Source organism: Melospiza melodia, chromosome 1 (genome assembly GCF_035770615.1).
Source record: "Melospiza melodia melodia isolate bMelMel2 chromosome 1, bMelMel2.pri, whole genome shotgun sequence".
Classification (NCBI taxonomy): Eukaryota; Metazoa; Chordata; class Aves; order Passeriformes; family Passerellidae; genus Melospiza; species Melospiza melodia.
Window position 1 is genome coordinate 139,857,139 of NC_086194.1, and position 19,540 is coordinate 139,876,678.

General features: G+C 35.9%; 1 protein-coding gene across 6 annotated transcripts in view; it reads left to right on the forward strand.

Annotated features, from left to right (window-relative positions):
• C1H8orf34 (chromosome 1 C8orf34 homolog) overlaps positions 1 to 19,540 on the forward strand; it is a 150,080-nt gene that overhangs the window by 21,452 nt on the left and 109,088 nt on the right. For 5 of the 6 annotated variants that reach the window (XM_063169905.1, XM_063169906.1, XM_063169941.1 and 2 more), the window contains exons 2-4: positions 2,518 to 2,665; positions 3,602 to 3,733; positions 12,326 to 12,454. In XM_063169905.1, coding sequence (XP_063025975.1) covers positions 2,518 to 2,665; positions 3,602 to 3,733; positions 12,326 to 12,454 — 409 coding nt within the window. The remainder of the gene's footprint in view (positions 1 to 2,517; positions 2,666 to 3,601; positions 3,734 to 12,325; positions 12,455 to 19,540) is intronic. The other variant, XM_063169925.1, reaches the window with a different exon arrangement.

Genomic DNA, 19,540 nt, shown 5'->3' on the forward strand with positions numbered 1-19,540 from the left:
GTGGAGGTGTTCTTGCACTTTGTCCAGAGTTCAGGAACTTTCCAGGAACTCCATGTAAAGTGGTAAATTGGAGACCACTTCCAAACCTTTCTTGAAGCAGCTTAAGAAGTAGATTCCTAACAGTTTCTTTTCTCCCCTTTTGCAGTGGAATACTTGTAGTAAAGAGTTTTGTCTTCCTTAAATGGCAGATTTTATAACCTGAGTTGCCTTTGTGTTCATTTTAAGTTGCATTTACTTTTAATGACATTTCTGAGAGTGCTTGAGGCAAATCAGTTTGAGGCTTATTACACAAATAAATAGATCTTTTCTGAACTTCACACTCTTCAGTTTATGAGTATTCCAGAAATGTTATATATTTTTCTTTTTTTTTTTTTTTTCACTTTAGGTGTACAGGATTGGTACAACACATTTGTTATTCCAGATAATTGTAGTGTCTATCTACAGTTCTTTTTAATTTTCCAACTGCTGTCTCAGAATAGGACTGATTATTCTCTTGGACAGCACAGATCTCTATATGACTTGGGTCTTATTATCAATATAACAATAGGTACAAAAAGTGGTCCTTTTTAATAGAATCTAGTTTCACATCACCTTGGTCTTTAGGTTTTTTGCTACATCTCAGTAGAGATAAGGAATCCTGTATTCAGTTTTATTTCATTAGATGCATTTCTGTTACTTAAAGACCATTTCTTCCTGCTACAAGCAGATCAGTTTTGGCAGCAATCTAATAGCATTTGTTGTATATTGGTATGTAAGCATTCTAAAATTTCTCATTTTTCTGTATTACCTTTTTCAGTACTATGTTAATATTGCAATTAATCTAAGACAAAAATAATTTTCAAACCATGATTCTGAGAAATTATTTAAATTACAAGTCAGCTGTAACAGATTGGCACTTTTTCCTTTGGTAATAGAATCCTCTCCAGTGGAATTACTACAGCTATTGTGGTCCATTACAAGCACTAGATTACATCTTCCCATTGTCACTAATTCTGCATTTTGGCAGGGGAAAGAATAAAGGTTTGCTGTTAGTGTTGCCAAGCAACTAAAATATGAATTACTGCAATTCCAGAATTTTTCTTGTATGATGTATATCGGAGAGTTTCTCCTACCTTGGTAAGAGGCAGTCCAGATGAAGTTACACTCCATAGCTCCAACAATTCTAAGATTCGTAAGTAGCTTAATTTCTTCCCGTTTAGTTCCAGTTCAAAACCAGAGACAGCCAGGGTTTTTCATTTCACCGAGGATAAGTATCAAAAATGGCGTCACAGAAGATTGTGTCTTAACAAGAAATGTGGGCAGATGGGGCATATTTTCTCCTTTTTGTGGACAAAGAGAACTTGCTATGCCTTAGTAATCCTGTGTGCAGTTATTCATGTTTGCTGCTATTTGGTGTACTTCCTCTGAAGTACCTTTTCCCAACTCTTAATTGATGGTAATGCTAAGTAACTACTGACATTTGAAAAAAAATTTATTACATGAAAGTGTGTGGAAAAGATGAAGTAGTGCTAGAATTAAGTGCATGTAAGTTGTGTTAAGGTTTATACTTGGGAATAGGTGAAGAGGGAATACGTGCTCTGAATAACTTAGTTGTTTTGGGTTGTTTATTTTTATTTTGTTCTCATTTTGTTGTACATTCCTGTAATTTTTTACTTCTGTGGAGCTTTTCCATTTTGCCGCAGCGGCCACAGATCTCCTGTAGAACTAAATGGGTTTCAGGGTCACATCACCTGCCCTGAGTCGTTCATTTCCTCTCAGAGCACATGCGTACAGCACAGCCACAGCTTCTTTCTGGATTCCTAATGTGTTTTATGCCTAGGAAGCCAGAAAGAACCCCAGCAGTAATAATGGAGAGTGTTTCTTTTTTCTGCAGCCCTGCACAGCCAAGGTGCAGAGCAGCAGTTGGATAGCACCAATGCATGGCATAGAAGATGCTTTCCTGTTGACGTTGGCTTTATATCCATATCTGCAAAAATGTAATAAAATATTACTTTATTTCTATATTATAGTGTTTTTGAGGATTTGCTTTAAAAACCATCTATTTGTTTGATCAGACCTTGGAGTTCCCAGATATGAATGCATATTTGAACCAGACAGTTGTTCTGTATTTGGATGAGATGAAAATTCACAAACTTTCCTGAATCTCCAATTTCTAATGAGAAGTAGCTTAGACGTATTGGTCAGAGAAGAACTACTTGCAGTTCTGAAGAGGTCCTGGTTCTGAGTGGTTAAATGGACAGCATTGCTGTTTGGGATAAATTTGAACAGGTAGCAGGGATTGGCTTTTTTAACCTGTGTTCCAGTGGATAAGAGACTGCATAGGCTGAGAACACTTCAGATATGAGCACTTCATAGGACCAAAATAGCAGTAGTTTGAGGAGGTGGGTGTTCCAACTGTTGTCTTCAAATTTGAAAACAAACCTTTCCTTTATAAATGCTTATTTTCTTTTGGCAAATACAAGATTAGTTTGGGTGCAATATCTCACTGATTTTTTGTTTTGTCCTAATTTCCTAAAGGAGTTGATGACCAAGCTGATAACGGAGACACCTGACCAGCCAATCCCATTTCTAATTGATCATCTTCAGTCCAAGCAGGGAAACCGTGGTCAGCTTCAGAGAACATTGTCTGGCTCTGCTGCGCTCTGGGCAGAGAGTGAAACGTCAGGTATGTTCTGTGTGCTGGAAAGGGCTGGCCTCCAGTATAACCTCCCCACACTTGTGTCCATGATTTCCTGGATGCACATGTACCTACTGAACAGGTACTGCTTTATGGTTTTGAGCATGCAGAATAAATCCTGTTTATCTAGCAGATACTGAATTTAATATACATTGCTGTCTGTCAGCACAGCCTAGGTATGTATCATGTGAATATGCATCAGAGTTACAGAATGGAAACATCCCAGTCTCAGTGAGAGAGGTTCCCTTGCTGTCCTCTTTCTTTGTTTTCTTTTTCCCTCCCATGGTGTATTTGTACTTGAGATTAGACACTATTGAGATATTTTCTTTAATAATACATGTTTTTATATACCTACCATCCCCACCCTTAATGAGGAGCTGCTATGCTACTTTATAAACTCCAGTGTGAATAATTTATGATTGTAAAATCTTCAGAAGCATTAAAATAATATTCTGAAGTAGTATCCGCTCTGATTGTAAAGTAGAAGTCTTGGTATTTGTATTCTGGTACAAGCTACTATTACAATATTAGTTTGTGTTTAAAAATTGGCTAATGATCTGTTTCAGACTATGGAGTTTAAATAGTTCCTGTTAGCCAAAGTGTTAATTTACTGACAAATCAACCATTTATATCAAATACGCAGTTTTAACATAGGCAGTAAAACATGTACATAAAATTGACATTAAGTATTTTTCATAACAAAAAATTAACCTTTTTAATGAAAAATATACTAATTTCTAAGTTTTGATATTTTAAAAGTGGAATAAATATAATAAATATAAAAACTATCAGAAATAGGAGGAGAAAAGAGCTGTCTTTAATTTGGCTTGATATACCTTGGGGAATTTTGTGTTAATTGTTTGTTAAGTCTTTGAAAAATTACCCTACAAATGTTATGATTATCTAATTTGATTCTTTTAACAGAAAATAAAGGAACAAGAAGAGATTTTAGAAATTATGATAAGCCTTGGCAGGTAAATGCAAAAAAGCCTAAAAAGTCAAAGAGCGACCTTGCTGTGTCCAACATTTCTCCACCATCACCGGAGTCCAAGTCATGTAAGAAAGCTTCACTACATTAATAATTTGTGCATACTTTTCAACCTATACGATCTTTTTCATTTGAATAAGGTTTAAAATGGAAAGCAAACTGTAAGCAGGTGAAATGCCTATATATATATGTTAGAAGAGAAAGAGTTTGATTCTTGACTTAATCTCACTTGAATTATAAATATTTCATAATGCCCTGTGTTTTCATCTGTAGATATAAAAGAACTCTGAATAGATTGATTGAAAACCAGACTAACATCTGGGTGTCATGTGATATTTTGTGTTTGGATACTGATTATGATTTGATGTTTTAGTTTGCATTGCCATTTTGCATGTGTAAAATCTGTTCTGTTGATATTGGTCCTAATAGATTTTTTTTCTGTGTGTCAGGGAATTCAAAACTGTGAATTATGAACAGATACTGTTCAAGGTATGGGAGTAGTGTCAGCAGAACAGGTGTACTGTTCTGACAGTTGCTGAAGGAATCTAAATGTACACTGAAAGAAAAGGTAGAGTAAAAATAGAGCAGCTGAAGAAAATATTGTCAACTACCTGTAAAAAATTAGTGAAAATGAAGACAACAGGTCTTAATGAAATATGCTTCCTGTGTACTGGCTATTGAAGAAATCTAAATTTTAACTTGATTCTTAATGTTGCGGTTTCTTCACAAATATATATATTTTTGCAATATGCATACCTATATAAATATAGTTACACAACCAGGGAATTGTTTGTATAAGATTTTTTTCTCCAAAATAAATTGAAAAATTAGATTTTCTTCTGTTGACTCTTGTAGCTTTTTGATGTTTTTATAATAGCCAAATCTTTATAGTGCTGAGTGTGACTGGCTGTACCAGATGAGAACATAGATATAGTATGGTGCAATAGAAAATTTTCTGTCTTTCCTCTAAAAGCAATATGGGAAAGTCTAGACTTAGGAGTCCAGGAAAATTGCCCAGTGACCTCACTAAGTCAAAACACTACACAGCAATGGATAAAGTAAATAATGATAAATTTATACAATAGAAATACTGTGCTTTTGAGTGATTAATAATCTTGTATGATTATGAAACATTTTTTACTGAGAATAAATACCTGCAACAAGTAAAAAGAGCTGTTACAGGTAGCTGTGTCCCATTGTACAGGATTTTGTCAGGAAATTGAGCATTTGTCTGTTTTTCTTCTTCATGAAGCCCATTGCCTGCTTCAAAAACACTCAGATCTGATCATCAATTCCATTGTGCCTCTCAATGGGCACATGGATTTTTAAGTCTGTTCAAAAGAAGCTTGTGTATTTTAACTTATTTTCAAGAATAAATAAGAGACATTCCAATAAATACTTATAGTCACTCAGTCTGTCTTATCTAACAGATTTGTTAGAAAACAGCAATTTGTGGAGATCCACTGTTAGATACTGGCCAAAAGGTATTGTGAGCTGTTCCTGTCATCATATTATGTTCCTTCCTTCTGCCCTGTGCTTGCTTTTCAGACTCTGTGGTCTGCAGCAAGTAACTTTCATGCCATCTCCTAAAGATCTCGAGTTCTCTGCCTTTATCCCAGATAAGGGGTGACATCACGTCACTGCCCTCAAACACGTGCCTACTGCAAGCTTTGTGCTTGTTAGTCCTTAGGTTGTCCCGTTAGAGGGACAAAGAGGAGGCTGGGCATTCTAAACTATCAGGTCTCATGTCATGCAAAGAAATATTTTGTGCATCCATAAAGCATAAAACTGGGGTCAAGGATCTGTCTTTGTGGACTGAAGGAAACTTACTAATACTCTTCAGTTGGTAAGACTTACTCTCAAGCTACCCAAGTCTAGAAACAGTGTGTGGGAGTGCAGCTTTGCCTACAAAGGAGGTAGATTTAGGGTGTGCTTAATGCAACTGACATTCATAAATACTTGGCACTACATGGGATTGATTCTAAGCATGCTGAAAGAGGAGACTAATATCATTCCAAGGCCATTCTGTCATCTTTGAAAGGTCATAGTTATTGTGGATGTTCCTGATGATTAGGAAAATGCAAATATCTCATTGATTTTGTGGAAGGGCAAACCTCACCCTCTGCAAGGATTATTGAGCAAACCTTCCTGAAAGGTGTTCCTAGTCACAAGGAAGAAAATGTGATTTGGAACATCAAGCATGGATTTATGAGACCATATATGTCTGATCAGATCAACACAGTTACCCTCTTTGGTGAAATAACTGGTCCTGTAACCAAAGAAAGAGTGATGAATATTTCATACCATGACTTTAGCAAAACCCTTGTCAGCTTCCAGTATCCTTATAACTCAGTTGATAAGATATGGACTCAATAAGTGGATAAGATGATGCGTGGAAAGCTGGTGGATTCAAGGGATTGTGACTAGCCAGAAGGTATTGTGAGCTGTTCCTGTCATCATATTGTGTTCCTTCCTTCCTCCAAAGTCCAATTGGACAGTCTGTCTTTAATGGCATGCTCAAGGGACTGGTACTGAGATTGATGGCATTTAAAAGAATTTCCTAATGCCTTGGATGATGGGATAGGATTTCTCTTAGGTTTGTGGTTAGACCAAGTTGTGGGAAGTGGTTGGTATTCTGGGTAGTACGAGGGCTATTCAGAGGGATAGGACCAAGGAATGGGCTGAGCGGAACCTCTTGAAGTTCGACACAGGCAAATTCAAAGTCCTACATCTTGGATAGAATCAGCCTGAGCAATAGTGTAAACTGGTATGTGTGTGCCTACAAAGTAGTTTTGCAGAAAAAGATGTGGGATCCTGATGGACAAGGACTTGGAATACAAAGCAGCTGTTGCTGTGTGCTCATGCAGTGCTGAAGGTGACCTGCATGCCAGGCTGCAGTAGCAAGAGTAGAGCCAGCAGTGTTTGTTTTTGAGGCGGCATCTGGAGTCCATTGTGAGAAACAGTGATGTACTGGAGTAAGTCCTGTGGAGGTTCAACAAGATGATGACAGGATTGGAGCATGTGATGGACCTGAAAGAGATTGGTTTGGTCATACTGAAGAAATGAAAGCTCAGGGGAGATGTCGTTGTTACCATCAGCTAGTATGCTGGAGGGTGGATGAGAAGGCAAAGTCAGATTTGTCTTCTCAAGAGTGTTTAGTGAAAGGACAAGAGGAAACAAAAATTATAATGCATGGATAGTCAGATACAGGAACAGGTTGTCCAGAGAGGCTTTGTAATCACCATCGTGGGATCTGTTTAAAACTGAACTGAATATTCTGATAAACCTGCCCTCAATGGACCAGTCTAAGGCACCAGGTTGGGCTAGAAGACTTCCAGAGATACTTTCCAGTCTGATTATCCTCTCCTTCCATGCTTTGCTGTTTATGCATTTCAGTTTTTTCCATAACACTGATTTTTTTAAAGCTTAATTAATCCTACTGTTTTCATTACTTACACCTGCAATTAGTTGTGTCTGCAACTTTTTGAAAATAGTTTGTAGATTTGAACTACTTTTTCTTTTAGTTGCTATTGCAGAGATTGGTTTCAGACATGTGCCTTTTTGCCATATCTTGCTTTTCTTATTTTCTGCCAAATGGATCAATATTCTTACATTAATGTATATATATAGATTATTATTCTAAATATGCTTTTGACCTTTCTTTCTGGTTTATGCCAAAATCAGCAGGTACCATGTACCCCTTCAACTACACAGGTCAGCAAACAAGTGTGTTTAGAAGGAATTCTGGCCTAATGTGCACACCATATTCCATTTGTTTTGTGTCTTCAGCTTCTACCTCTTGTACTTTTTTTTCACAAAGCATCTCCAAAGAGGTAGTAAGGACTCATCTGAGAAACAGAAAGTTTTGGACCTGTGGAGAACTAAAGATTTACTCTCAGAGTTGTTTTTTAAAAAAAAGAACAAATCCCCACACCCAAGAATCTAAAAAGCACACCCCCAAAGTGCCAAAACAGACCCAAAATTTAATAGAGTCCATCAACTCTATTATGTTCTGTTTCAGGGTTTTTGTCTTGTGACTGTCTGGTTGAAATGATCACAAACTTGTGCATTTATTCAGAGCTGTCCTTTCATAGGAATGTTTGGGAACATGAGGATATTTGATTTATTTAATTGGAAAATATTTTTTTTCCTTCAGCAGAGTGATGTCGATTGCAGTGTGCATATTATTGCTGCACAAATGTCTCTTCCCTATGCTTTCAACTTTTTTACTAGAAAGATACCTCCACTCCCTCCTGCCTGTTAGGATCTCAAGTGCACCTGAAACACACGAACAGTTGTTAATATCTAAGCTATCTGACCACTTGTTTGATGTGTGCAAAACCAGAATTAACCAGAAGCTGCTGCTGTTGTCTGGAAAGGAAGAAGCTTGGAGCTAGGGGTGTTTGTGAATATATAAATGAAATGTTTAAATGATCACGTTCTGTATCTGAAGAAAAACACATTTGGAAGTTTCAAACTAGTTTGTAAAAAAGACTTTTTGTTTCCTAGCAAGCTACTTTTAGGCAAAGTAGGTTGATCTCTTCACTACCTCCATATTATATCAGATTACAGATCATCCTTTCATACTGCTTCAGTTCAGCTTTCTCACCACATCCCATATGCAAGTACAATGTTGCATGCTTCTAGTTGCTCTCAGTCAGTCTAGAACTGTAACCATCATCCTTTTAGCCTTTTAATATCCAGATACTATGTAAACCATGTTTGGATTTATTATCAAAGAACTCCAACCTCAATGCAAGATTTAAATACATGCGTAATTTTACATTATATGGTATATATTATTATATGATATACAGTAATTTTACATTATATGTTACATATTTTTGTAGTTTGAGATGTAAGATGGCCATACAGTGGTTTAATGAAATGTTGGATTTAACGAGCAATTGCTCTGATTCTGTCTGCAGACCATGCATTGAAAAGACTTGTATGGTTAGATAAAACCAGTATTGATCTTGTACCATCATCCAGTAGAAAATAAAGGTGTGCTGATTTGTGGCAGAATTCATAACACTATTGTAAATGAATCTAATGTGCATTTATGGTGAGGACACACCACCAGAAAATCAGAAATACTGGTAAGTGTGTCTGTCCAGTCTCCTAAGATGAGATGGTGAAATTTCAGCTCCCTAAGGGGAAACTTTACATCTTACAAATCCTACAGTGTAGATGTAATAAATCTTCTGAATTATAGGCAAATAATTTCAAGAGGAAGTGTTATATAATATATAAATCTCTCAAATAACAAAGATGAGGTTGAAGTGTGTAATGTGGTAAGAGAATTGAAATTACTGATTGATTTTGTGGAATGAGTGAGTGTAATGAAGAAGGAGGAAGGTCAGAGTGTAATGAAAGGGTTTTGCTAAGTGTGTAGTGACACATGCGTGTAAACGATTAGTGATGGACTTTGTGCATACAGAGGAGGATCATGTATTTGAGAAGATTCCTAAGAAGGGTCATATGGTGTTTGTACAGTTCTGAATGCTTCCAACAAAGGCATTCATTTAAAAATTACCAGTGCTTGTTGATCCTACAACTGAGAAGGGTTTATGTTTTGAAAAAATCTGAAAGCAAGAAGGAAATGAACTTGAAAGAACAAATATGTGCCACACTGTTCTACTAAATAGATGTTGCTTTAATATCCATTCATTATTTCAGAGACTAGGTAAGTAGGAAGAACTTACCTAGAAGTAAGTTATTACTTCTTCTCTAGAAGTAATAAAAATTTCAGTCAGTTCTAATTCTGTTTAACTTCTCTGTTTTGATTCCTCAGAATGAGCCAAATCATTGTTGAAACAAATTGTATTGAAGCATAGAAATAATTCATGACAGTGTATATATTTTGGTACCTTTTCACTGAAGTACAAAATGGCTCAGTAAAACACAGATGATTGTCCACCAGCATGCAAAGCAAATTTCCACCATGGTTTTGACTGATTTCTCACTGTTCATCTAGTGAGCTGCAGTCTAAGCTTCCTGTGTTTGTGAGACGTTTCTCTGAAATGAGCAACCAGGTCACTGTCTTGATCAAGTGTCCGTACTTTTCAAGAGCCAGAGTCTTGAGACTTTGTTTTTCCTCATGTCAGTTGGTCCATGTACTTGGCAGCTGCTGATCCTGGAAACTCCACAGCTATCAAGTAGCTTATGTCCTATGATAAATTATCATGCTTATCCTTATCCAGCTTATGTCCCATGATAAATTTTGCTTCACAAGCATATGGTTTCTCAAAAATCCTTTTTTATTTTGAAAAAATGTTTTTTGTTTCAAAACATGTGGTATAAAATTCTAGCTTGTGGAAATTTTCTGCAACCTGGAAGCTCCAAGGTTTGGTAATTTTTTATGTTGTTTTCGCTGTATTAAATTGTTGCCTGTTGGTATTCTGGTGGTACTGTGGGAATTTTTTGGAGTGACAAGTTCAGCATAAACATAGAAAGTCTGTCATGCTGCTAATGAGTGATTGCTGTAGAATATAGTGTTGGCACACAGAAGGATGATGGTAAGATGCCTGCAAAAGGACTCAGAAAGAGAGAGCTCATTATAGAATTTCTTTTCTAGTTTATTAAAAAATTTATATTTACAGTTAGTAATAATTTTGAAAAAATACTAGCTGGAACTTTTTTTTCTGTAAATAAGCAAAAAAAAAAAAAAGGATGAGAAGTGCTGAAGTTTAATTTGTATATGCTAAGGTCTTTGAATGGAGTCAACTTTTGTTACGCAAGAATTTATGTAACTTTTAATTGATCTAGAAGTTCTTAAACCAGGGAATTATAAAGTAGTGTTTGAAATTTGTAAGTATCAACAAAAAATTACAAGCTGCTCATCTGAGTAGAGACTATTCGTACTCTAATACCTTAAAGTCTGTATGTATTCACTGGGAACCACTATAGCTCATTATTTACGTTGTCCTTAGAAGGAAATACAATACTTGCCTTTTTTGGACACAGAGCAGAGCAAGACAATGACACTTCAACTTGCTCCTCTCTTCTCTTGTCCTTATTGAGAGTTCTTATGTCCCTTTCCTTCTATTCTAATCACTGTAGGTCTTTTTAAATGTCTCTTTTGTCTTCTATTTTTGAGAATGTCTGTAATTGCAGTCTAATACAATAACTTCCCTAATTAATAGCCAGGTTCCTGAGTGGGTATTACAGATCAGGATGTACTGTGGGTTGTTAGACTCTCCATAGATGTCTGTTTTGAAGATGAGTTGGTTTATGCCTACAGGAGGTAAAATCATTTTATTTGTGAAGGAAGGACTTCAGCATAACTTTATCCCATTTCTTTAGGTGACTATTGACTTAACTCCACAAGGGGAAGTTGAAGTTGATCCAAAGTGGTGCAGATTATGTATTCACACAGAGGAAAGTCAGCATTAAGGCAAATTTCAATACCAAGTTATTTAACACATTTTGTAATAGCTACCAGACTTGATGTCTGAGCATGATTTCCCCATACCATCATAAAAGCAGTCTGAAGTTCCAAATTATCACGAAACCACCTTTTTAGCACAATCTATAGGAGTCTGTAAGTTGCCTTCTTAGCATGTAGTGAAAATGATGTTTATAACCATAGATTAGTTGACAGCTGTCAAATTAGTAAACAAAAATTTTGAAGCAGGCCAAGATATTTTAGGCTTTTCTTTGAAGTTATTTTTAAGTGAATGGTCAGCAACTAGTAAATGATGGTTGGTAAAATTGCAACTGGTCCTTTCAGGTGGAAAGGTGGACTATGCATCATCATCATCACACCAGCATGGTAATGCTGTGTTTGGAAACAACCCAACTGTTGCATTTCTTGGCAAAGACAGCAGCTCACTTAATTCTGAACACTGGCAAAAAGAACATGTTAAACTGCAGTTCCAGAAATGGCATTGTTTTTGTTTTCATTTCTACAAATTGTTCAAAATGTTCACATTGTTCAGAGAAGCTCTGTTCATTGTGTGTCCTACATATCTCAGACACTCCTCTTTGTTGTAGGTAAATTTAGCTCAGCAGTTGAGATACTGTTATTTTAAAATTAAAGGCTTTGGGAATAGATAATGAGCAGCAGATTGTAAGCTCAGGTCTGTGTTTCCCAAAGGTTGAGTTTGTTTAAGTAGTGCAATGAAGATTAGAGGCTGTACAACATGAATGATAAGGACTTTCTTTGTTTCACTGTTTTTTTATGAACTTTATGATTTTTGAAAAAGAAAAAAAAGTTGTTTTAAAAGGTGCATCTAAAATATTTTTTCTTCTTGATAAAATAACTTGCAAAGTCAGAAGTTACTAATTTTTCTTTCAACATTTTTTCTTACTGATCCCTAGGCCACACAATTCTTTTTTGTTGTAAATTAGATACCATCATGTACAATATTTTAAATACATTTTTTATACATTAGTTTTATTATTTTCAATTATGAATGCTAATTATCCTGTTTACCAATTAATTTGTTGCAAGAATAATTCAGGTATGCATTTGTTTACAGATGTTTTTACTTCACATGGACCAAAGAAAATATTTCCAACAATTAAAATAAAGGGATAGTTAACTAATTTCCACCCAAGATACTTGGGCTTGTAAACTCACTGTGCAGATTTTTTTTCTACTGTAGGAGTCTGAACTACCAAATCTAAACTTCATCTATATATCTGTGTATATTTAGTGCCAAGGTCAATAGAGCATCCTAAATGGGATTGGAAGACAAAACCGGAGAACCATGATTTTGATGAACTAAATCATATTCTTCAAGAGAGCAAAAAGCTTGGAAAAGCCCTTGAGAATCTGTCTCGCAGTAAGTTGATTGATTTTAGTTTTTTAATGTAACCATGCAGCCTGAATTGTAATTTGGACGTATGTATCAGGAAGGTGGTCTTCTGTCAATGAAGACCAAGGTCATTGACATCAGCACTTAAATTCCTGTTAAGGTTTACAGATTGTCTGAGATAATTCAGGAGCTCTCCTGGAAACTGAAAATACTACCCCTGCACCACCTTTTTTTATTTTTTTAACTTTAGTTTTCTACCAGTTTAGTGAGCTGAATTAGGTCATAAGGAGATCAATGCAAGAGGCTGGTTTAATGAAAATGGTGGGAACATGCAGCAGGAAGGTTGCTCCTTTGTGTGGTAGTTAAATGGATTAACCTTTGCAAAACCTTAGCCTCATTGATGGAGTTCAGACCTGTTACTGAAAAACATGTAGCTATGATTTCATTGACCTTCTAGTTTTCAAAAGATATTACAATATTTTAAAGCATCTCAAATAAGTACTCAGAAACATGAAATACAGTTATTTCATAATAAACCCCATGTATTATCCCTTAAACACTCATGTGTAATGAACAGCTCTGAGTCTCACTGGATATGATCAGGAATAGATGCTTTTTTTTTTTTCTTTTGCTTTCTTTCCTGTAGAAGAGAATTCTGAAATACATTTGTGGGAGCAAATACTGCTAAGAATTTTTAAAGTATGAAATGATGACAAGTACTCTTTGCCATGCTACATGAAAACTAGGTATGACATGATCTGGGAGATATTTGCGTGAGAAACATTTATTTCTTCTCTCAGGAAATTTTATCCCTGGAAGTTCTTGATTCACTGGAGAATTTACAGATAGTGAGGTCAGTGTGAGCTGAACGAGGAACAGAAGATTTGTTTTGCAATTAATTTTGAGATTCAGCATTTTTTCAAATTGTTCCAAATACCCAAAACTAGTTTTCCCAAATCACACTCTCCCAAATGTTTTAGGTTGATCACAACAGTTATATTCTGAACAATTTTCAAACTTGTATTTTAGTTACAGAGCTTTTTTTGAAATACTTTTCTAGTAAATTGGTCTATCTGCCTGTGAGGAGCTCTAAACCAGCTCTGGTCAGCATCTCTGATTTGCAGCCTCACTGTTGCCTGACTGTGATGGATGTGGGTGTCATTTTCAAGCTTTTCTCCTTCAGAGACTTGTAGGCAAGCTATGCACAGACACAGAAACAAAATTTTGATTTTCAGAAAGGGTTATCTATTCACTCGCTGGAGATACAGACCAATCAGATGTGAGAGTTCAATAATTTATGCCTGAATCCACTCTTCAATCTTACATCTTTGTCTTTCCTTCAGAATGTTGTGAAGTTTCCACTTTTACCTAGAACTATGCCTATACTTCCTTATATCTGAAATAGATTTTGCAGTATTCTGTACCTCTCCTTGCCCCCCAGTTCTCTAACTGGAGTGTAAAACTCTGCAGCTCTGCTGGGTCCTACACTTGGACTGGCTGAATTTACCTGGTCACCATTGTAGGAGTTTGTTCTTCATAGTTATTTCACAAATGAAACATTCACTGTTTCTTGCTTGCACTTGATGCTTTCTGGTGGTTTATCAAGATGATAAGGGAGTTGAATCCCATCCCCCAGAGTGCTTTAAATCACTCACAGCCTGTAAATAAGTTCACTGTCATGAATGTGCTCTCTATTTCTTCATCCAGATCATTAATGGAAATATTGTCAGACCTCTTCACGATCCCCTTTCAGATCTGACAACCAGCCCTTGAAAGCTACTCAGTAAGTGTGTTTTTTCCCACCAGATGTTTTTCTACCTTGCAGTGTTTGCATGTAGATTGTAATTCTCTTTTTTTACTGAAGTATCTTCTAGGATAGTGAAGAGTCTTATAGCTGGAGTATTTTGCATCTGCTTCTTTTTCTTATCCACTAGGCAAGTTTCCCAGTTGAGAATGCAATTAGACTAATTTAATGTGATTCATTCTTGATAAATTCATGTCAGCTCATTCTTATCGCCTTTCTATTCCATTAGATGTTGATACATTATTTATTTAATAGCTTTGTCTATGATTCTTGCTGTTGTCTGATTTAGGCTTGGTAGTTAGTAGTTGCCCACATCTTCCCTTTTTCTTTTTCGAAGATATGTATTTGTCCTTCTCTGGCCTCTGTTCCTGAAAGGCAGTTGCTAATGGATTAGGGGTTTCTTCAGTTAGTTTGTTAGTTAAATGCTCTAGAATGAATTTCACAAGAGTCTGCTAATTTGAATATATATAAATCACCAGCATATCTTTCAGCTTCCCTTGTCTGGCTTGCAGTTTTTTCCTCCTAAAATCACTACTGTTAAGCATCTGGCTGCAACTGATTTTTTTGGTTTTTTTGTAAAGATTGGAGCAGAGAAAGTATTGAACACTGGGAATTCTTTGTATCATCTCTTATTTGCTTCTTTCTCTTTAATATGATAGTTCTTTATTTTAATTTGTTCTCCTTTTCTAGTGTATTTATAGTATCTTTTCTTAAGGCTTTTTATGTTCATTTATAGTTATTAGTTCCTCTGCACTTTAACCATTTTCCTTGTTGGTATAATTTAAACACTTGCATCAGATTAATTCTAAGATGTATTTCCTAGTTTCCAGGGTTTGTTCTTCTGATTTTCACTTCATTTCAAGAAATAAAAAAAATCTTTGCTGTTATTTCTTACCTGTCAGCATGGTATTGAAAAATCAAAATGAAAAAATGTGAAAATTTTGTGAATAGAGAAAAGGTGGAATTTTGAAAATTAGTTTTACTGTTCTCTCAGATATAGAGTTTAGATTGCACATAGGAGATCTTAGGGAGCTTCAATGAATAGAAGGTCTAGGACTTTAAAAGTATAAGGTGCATGGAACTCATTCTGTGCTGTATCCAAACAAACATCCCATGTGGTGAATTTTAAAAAAGCCATCACAAGACCCCACATCTGCCTCTCCTGAAGCTTGTTTCGGACAGGCTAGTTAGTGCCTTTGTTTCTACAAGCATGACATGCATTTAGTGCTGCATTTGATACTGATCTTATTTTGAAGTGGTGTGGGACAGACACTGGGCTCAACAGCTGAGTACACAAATGATCAAAATATACTATTAATGGCTTTTTACAGCACCTTCTCTTTTTTCCTTCAGTATTTCAACAGTGAAGAGTGACACATGAAATGAAGTGTTTGAAGTTAAATGAATTTTCCATCAAGTCTTGGAATTTATTTACATTTTAAAGATAAGCTCTGGATCTTTTAGTGAGTTTCCATGACTTTGTTGCCTTTTAGGTAGCTGACATAGCCTGTGAATTAAATTCCAGTTTCTATTGCTTCATTTACTGTGCAGTCTAGATACATGCTTTGAGACAAACCTGTGCACTTCATGCAAAATTAGAACTGCCTGTAAGATTTGGAAGGTGAGACTTGAGCACAAAGATTCTGGTCTCTTCTATATTCATCCCTAGTGATTAGGGATGGTTGAACTTGCTTTTATTTGGACCCTTTCTCCCAATCCCTGTCAAGAGTGAGTAATTCTGTGCTTTAGTAGGTCTGAGAAACTAGCAAGTGACTTCACACTCTGAGTTGAAAGTATTCTAGGAGTTTTGAGAGTCTGGAGAAGATTATTTTTGTATGGTCCAAGTGTGGTGGAGCTTGCTGATTTAAGTATACAATTTTTCAGAGATTTACCTACATGGGAGAGCTGGATTTTGTTTGCTTCTTCAATCAGCTGTATGTCATTGAACTGGATTTGGAACTATCAAGTTATCTATTTAGGAAAGATTTTAGTTTATAAAGCAATTTTAAAGCATGCATTTCCCTTGTGCATGTTTAATTTTCTTTTATTGCAAGGTCTCCTACCTTTATTGTTGTCATCCTTCTTCCTGTGCTGATCATAAAGAAGAAAAACTCCATCCTGTTTCAAATATATGCCCTTGTATTTCACCTTCTGGCCTGTTTGCCTTTAAACAGAATTAAAATCTGTAAAGCCTAAGGATCTTGCTAATGAATGCCTCTGATCTTGCTTTTGTCATTCCCCTATTTTCTGAGCATGGAAAAATAGATAACAAGATATGGAAACCAGTGAATTATGAGAGTTTTGAGTAGGGGAAAACTGAGGACTAAATCAGTGAGATCATGCTGCAGTTAGGTGGGAAGTCTGCATACTTGATGAACAACTTTGCATCTTTCATACACACAGTTAAGGATTAGGGTGCATATTGAAAATGTGTGCATATTGAAGGTGCTGGTAACTGTATTTGATGAAAAAAACATCTTCTGCTGTGAGATAGGTACTCTTTCATAATCACAAATAGCCTTTTAGTGAAGGTAACTGCCATTTTGTTAGTAGTGTTTAAATTCTTGTTCAGGCCAGGTGTACACTTCAGATCAGAGGGGAAGAAACAAATTTGTCGTGCCTTGAATTCAGTTGATATTCTAAGGTAAAAAAATGGTGATAACATTACATTTGGTTAACATTAACCAAAACTATGAATCCAAGTCAGTTTCAGGGAATCCCAGAAACAATGGTATCTATGTATTACCAACAGGAGAAAAATCCTCTTTTGTTTCTTTATTTTGAAGGGGAGTAATCAGTAAACAATCAGTAAATGAGAAAACCGCGGTTTTCCATCTAGTAGGAGATACTGCTGGAAATTATAAGGAATTACAGAATCACAGAATGGTTAAGGTTGGAAGGGACCTCCAGAAGGCATCTGATCCATCGCTGCTGCTCAGGCAGGCTCGCCTAGAGCCAGGTGTCAGGGCTCTTCAATACCTTCAACAACAAAAGATCTCTAAGTCCCTCCAGAGTATCTCAAACAGTTATTTATCATAATATTAGAATCAGTTGATGTTGTTTATAATTTTGTTAAGAAAGGCAAGCATGATCTTACCTCTTTAAGAAAAGGATAAAATAGTAAAACGTAAAGGCATATGTTCTGTTTATATTTCACAGAGAAGACAAGCAACAAGAGTAAAAATCTCATAACTAGAAGGGTAGAACAAGTTCTAAACAAAATCACAATATGTTAACAAACTGCTAAAATCATGTCCTCAGTTAAGTGGATGAATCTGTGAGTATGTGGGATGTGAGAAGCTTTATATATACATCATGAACTACTTGAATGCATTTAGTAGTCTCTAACAAACACATTAGAATGAGGTTTCATTTAGAAGCTTCTACACTGTAGGAAACTATTAATGATTTACATTCCATGTATGGAAAATGAACTTTATTTGAATGACACTAACAATTATTGAAGCTAGACATTTCTGATGGTAGTGATCATGATGATATAATTTATATAATGCACATCCTCAGGACACATAACTAGACTTTTGTTGATTGCCTTATGAGGGGCATTGTTTTAGGACATAACATGTTAGTATTTTTTTCAATTGTATATAGTTGATGATCTGAAATTGATGTAGAGTCTATAAAGATTACTTCCCCGATATCAGTTGATCATCTAGCCCTAAATGTTTCTGCTGACTGAACCACAAGACTAGTCATCATGTAGAGAATTTTCCCCTTCTTCTCTTCAGCCTGAACTTTAAAATCATGTTATTCTTGCATGAGATCAATGCTTGTGATTTATTTTGAGATCAACATTTTTAGATAAGCTCAATCAAACCTTTAAGGAAGATAATTTTATCTCAGTGCTACAGCTGTTATCTGATACTGCCTTTGCCCATAAAATCGACTTGCTTTTAGTATGATGCATGAATAATAATACATACTGGCTACTGAGTGTTGTGGATTACCCATCTTAACCCACCTATAACAGTGTACTCCTTCCCCTAAAGAGTTCTGCAATTTTGATTATTCTCTTCTGAGATGACCATGGCCTAAGGAGAGTTTCTGGGACATAATATTTGTTGGATACTTTGCATTTTATTTCTCTGTGTTTGCATAATTCTTTAGTCACTAAACCTAATCCTGAAACCTGTATTTCCCATTGGAGCCACTCAGAAATTTGGATATAGGTATTCTGCAAGTCTAAAGCAAAGATTATTTTGCTAGGGATTAATTTTTTTAATCTCTTTTTAAAGGTAGTACGAGGAGGAGGGATTAAATTCATGTTTTCTAGATCGTAGCTGTAAGATGTATATTGTATAAGATGTATATGATGTATATTGTGCTCCTGTGTTGATGTGTGGTGCCTTGAAGATGACAGTTTCTCTTGTTTTAATATGGCCAAGTGTTAGGAGGAATATTATCCTCGTTCAAGATGGATACCACTACAAAAAGTTTAAAGTTGCTTAATAATGAGGACATACAGCCCTCATTGGTAAAAACTCTGAGATTTCATTTCAATATGCCTTCACAGAAAATCTCTGAGTTACTACTGGAGGAAAGTGGTAAAATGACTCTCTGTAGGTAAAGGAATATTATAAGAATGTCTATTATGACAGTCAATGACAAACATATTTTAAAGTTCCTACACAGAAATGAGTGAGATTTTTAGGTTTTTGTGTACTTTTTTGGGAGAAGGAATACTTTGTTTGATGGAACCAGAGCAACCATTTTATGTCCTTTATAATCCAAGAATGGTGTGAAAGAGCTTCAGTTTTCTTTGTTTTCAATACATGTTTCATAGAGGTACAGGGACTAGAACATTGCTGCCTGCTGCAGTGTGGCACAAGGTTTTGCCGTGGGAAATGCAAGTATATCTAAGATGGCCTGTCCCACCAGTAAGAACAACATAAGCTTCCCCTGAGAATTTGGAGTTGGAGAATGCATGGGCCGGTGAACTACTGGACAGTTGATACATGATACAATATTTCTGTGTTTGTGCCCAAAACTGCAGGATTAGTAATGGTAGAACAAGAATGCTATTCTGTCCTGGAGTTTGTTACAGAACCTGTGATATGCACTATGAGGTTGACAGTCCAGCCATCCAGAAGTTCCCTGGCCTGGACTGATCCTGAGAATGAATTTTGTCAAGTTAGTCAGAGTTGCATTGAAGTTGTCTTAGTATGTCTAAACTTTGAATGTCAAAAGCCATGTGTCAAATCCAGAAAGCTTTGTTTGGCAGGTAGGAAAACTGGCTATTGGGAGCTCTGTGGCCATCTTCTGGATGTTTAGGAAAATGCATAAATATT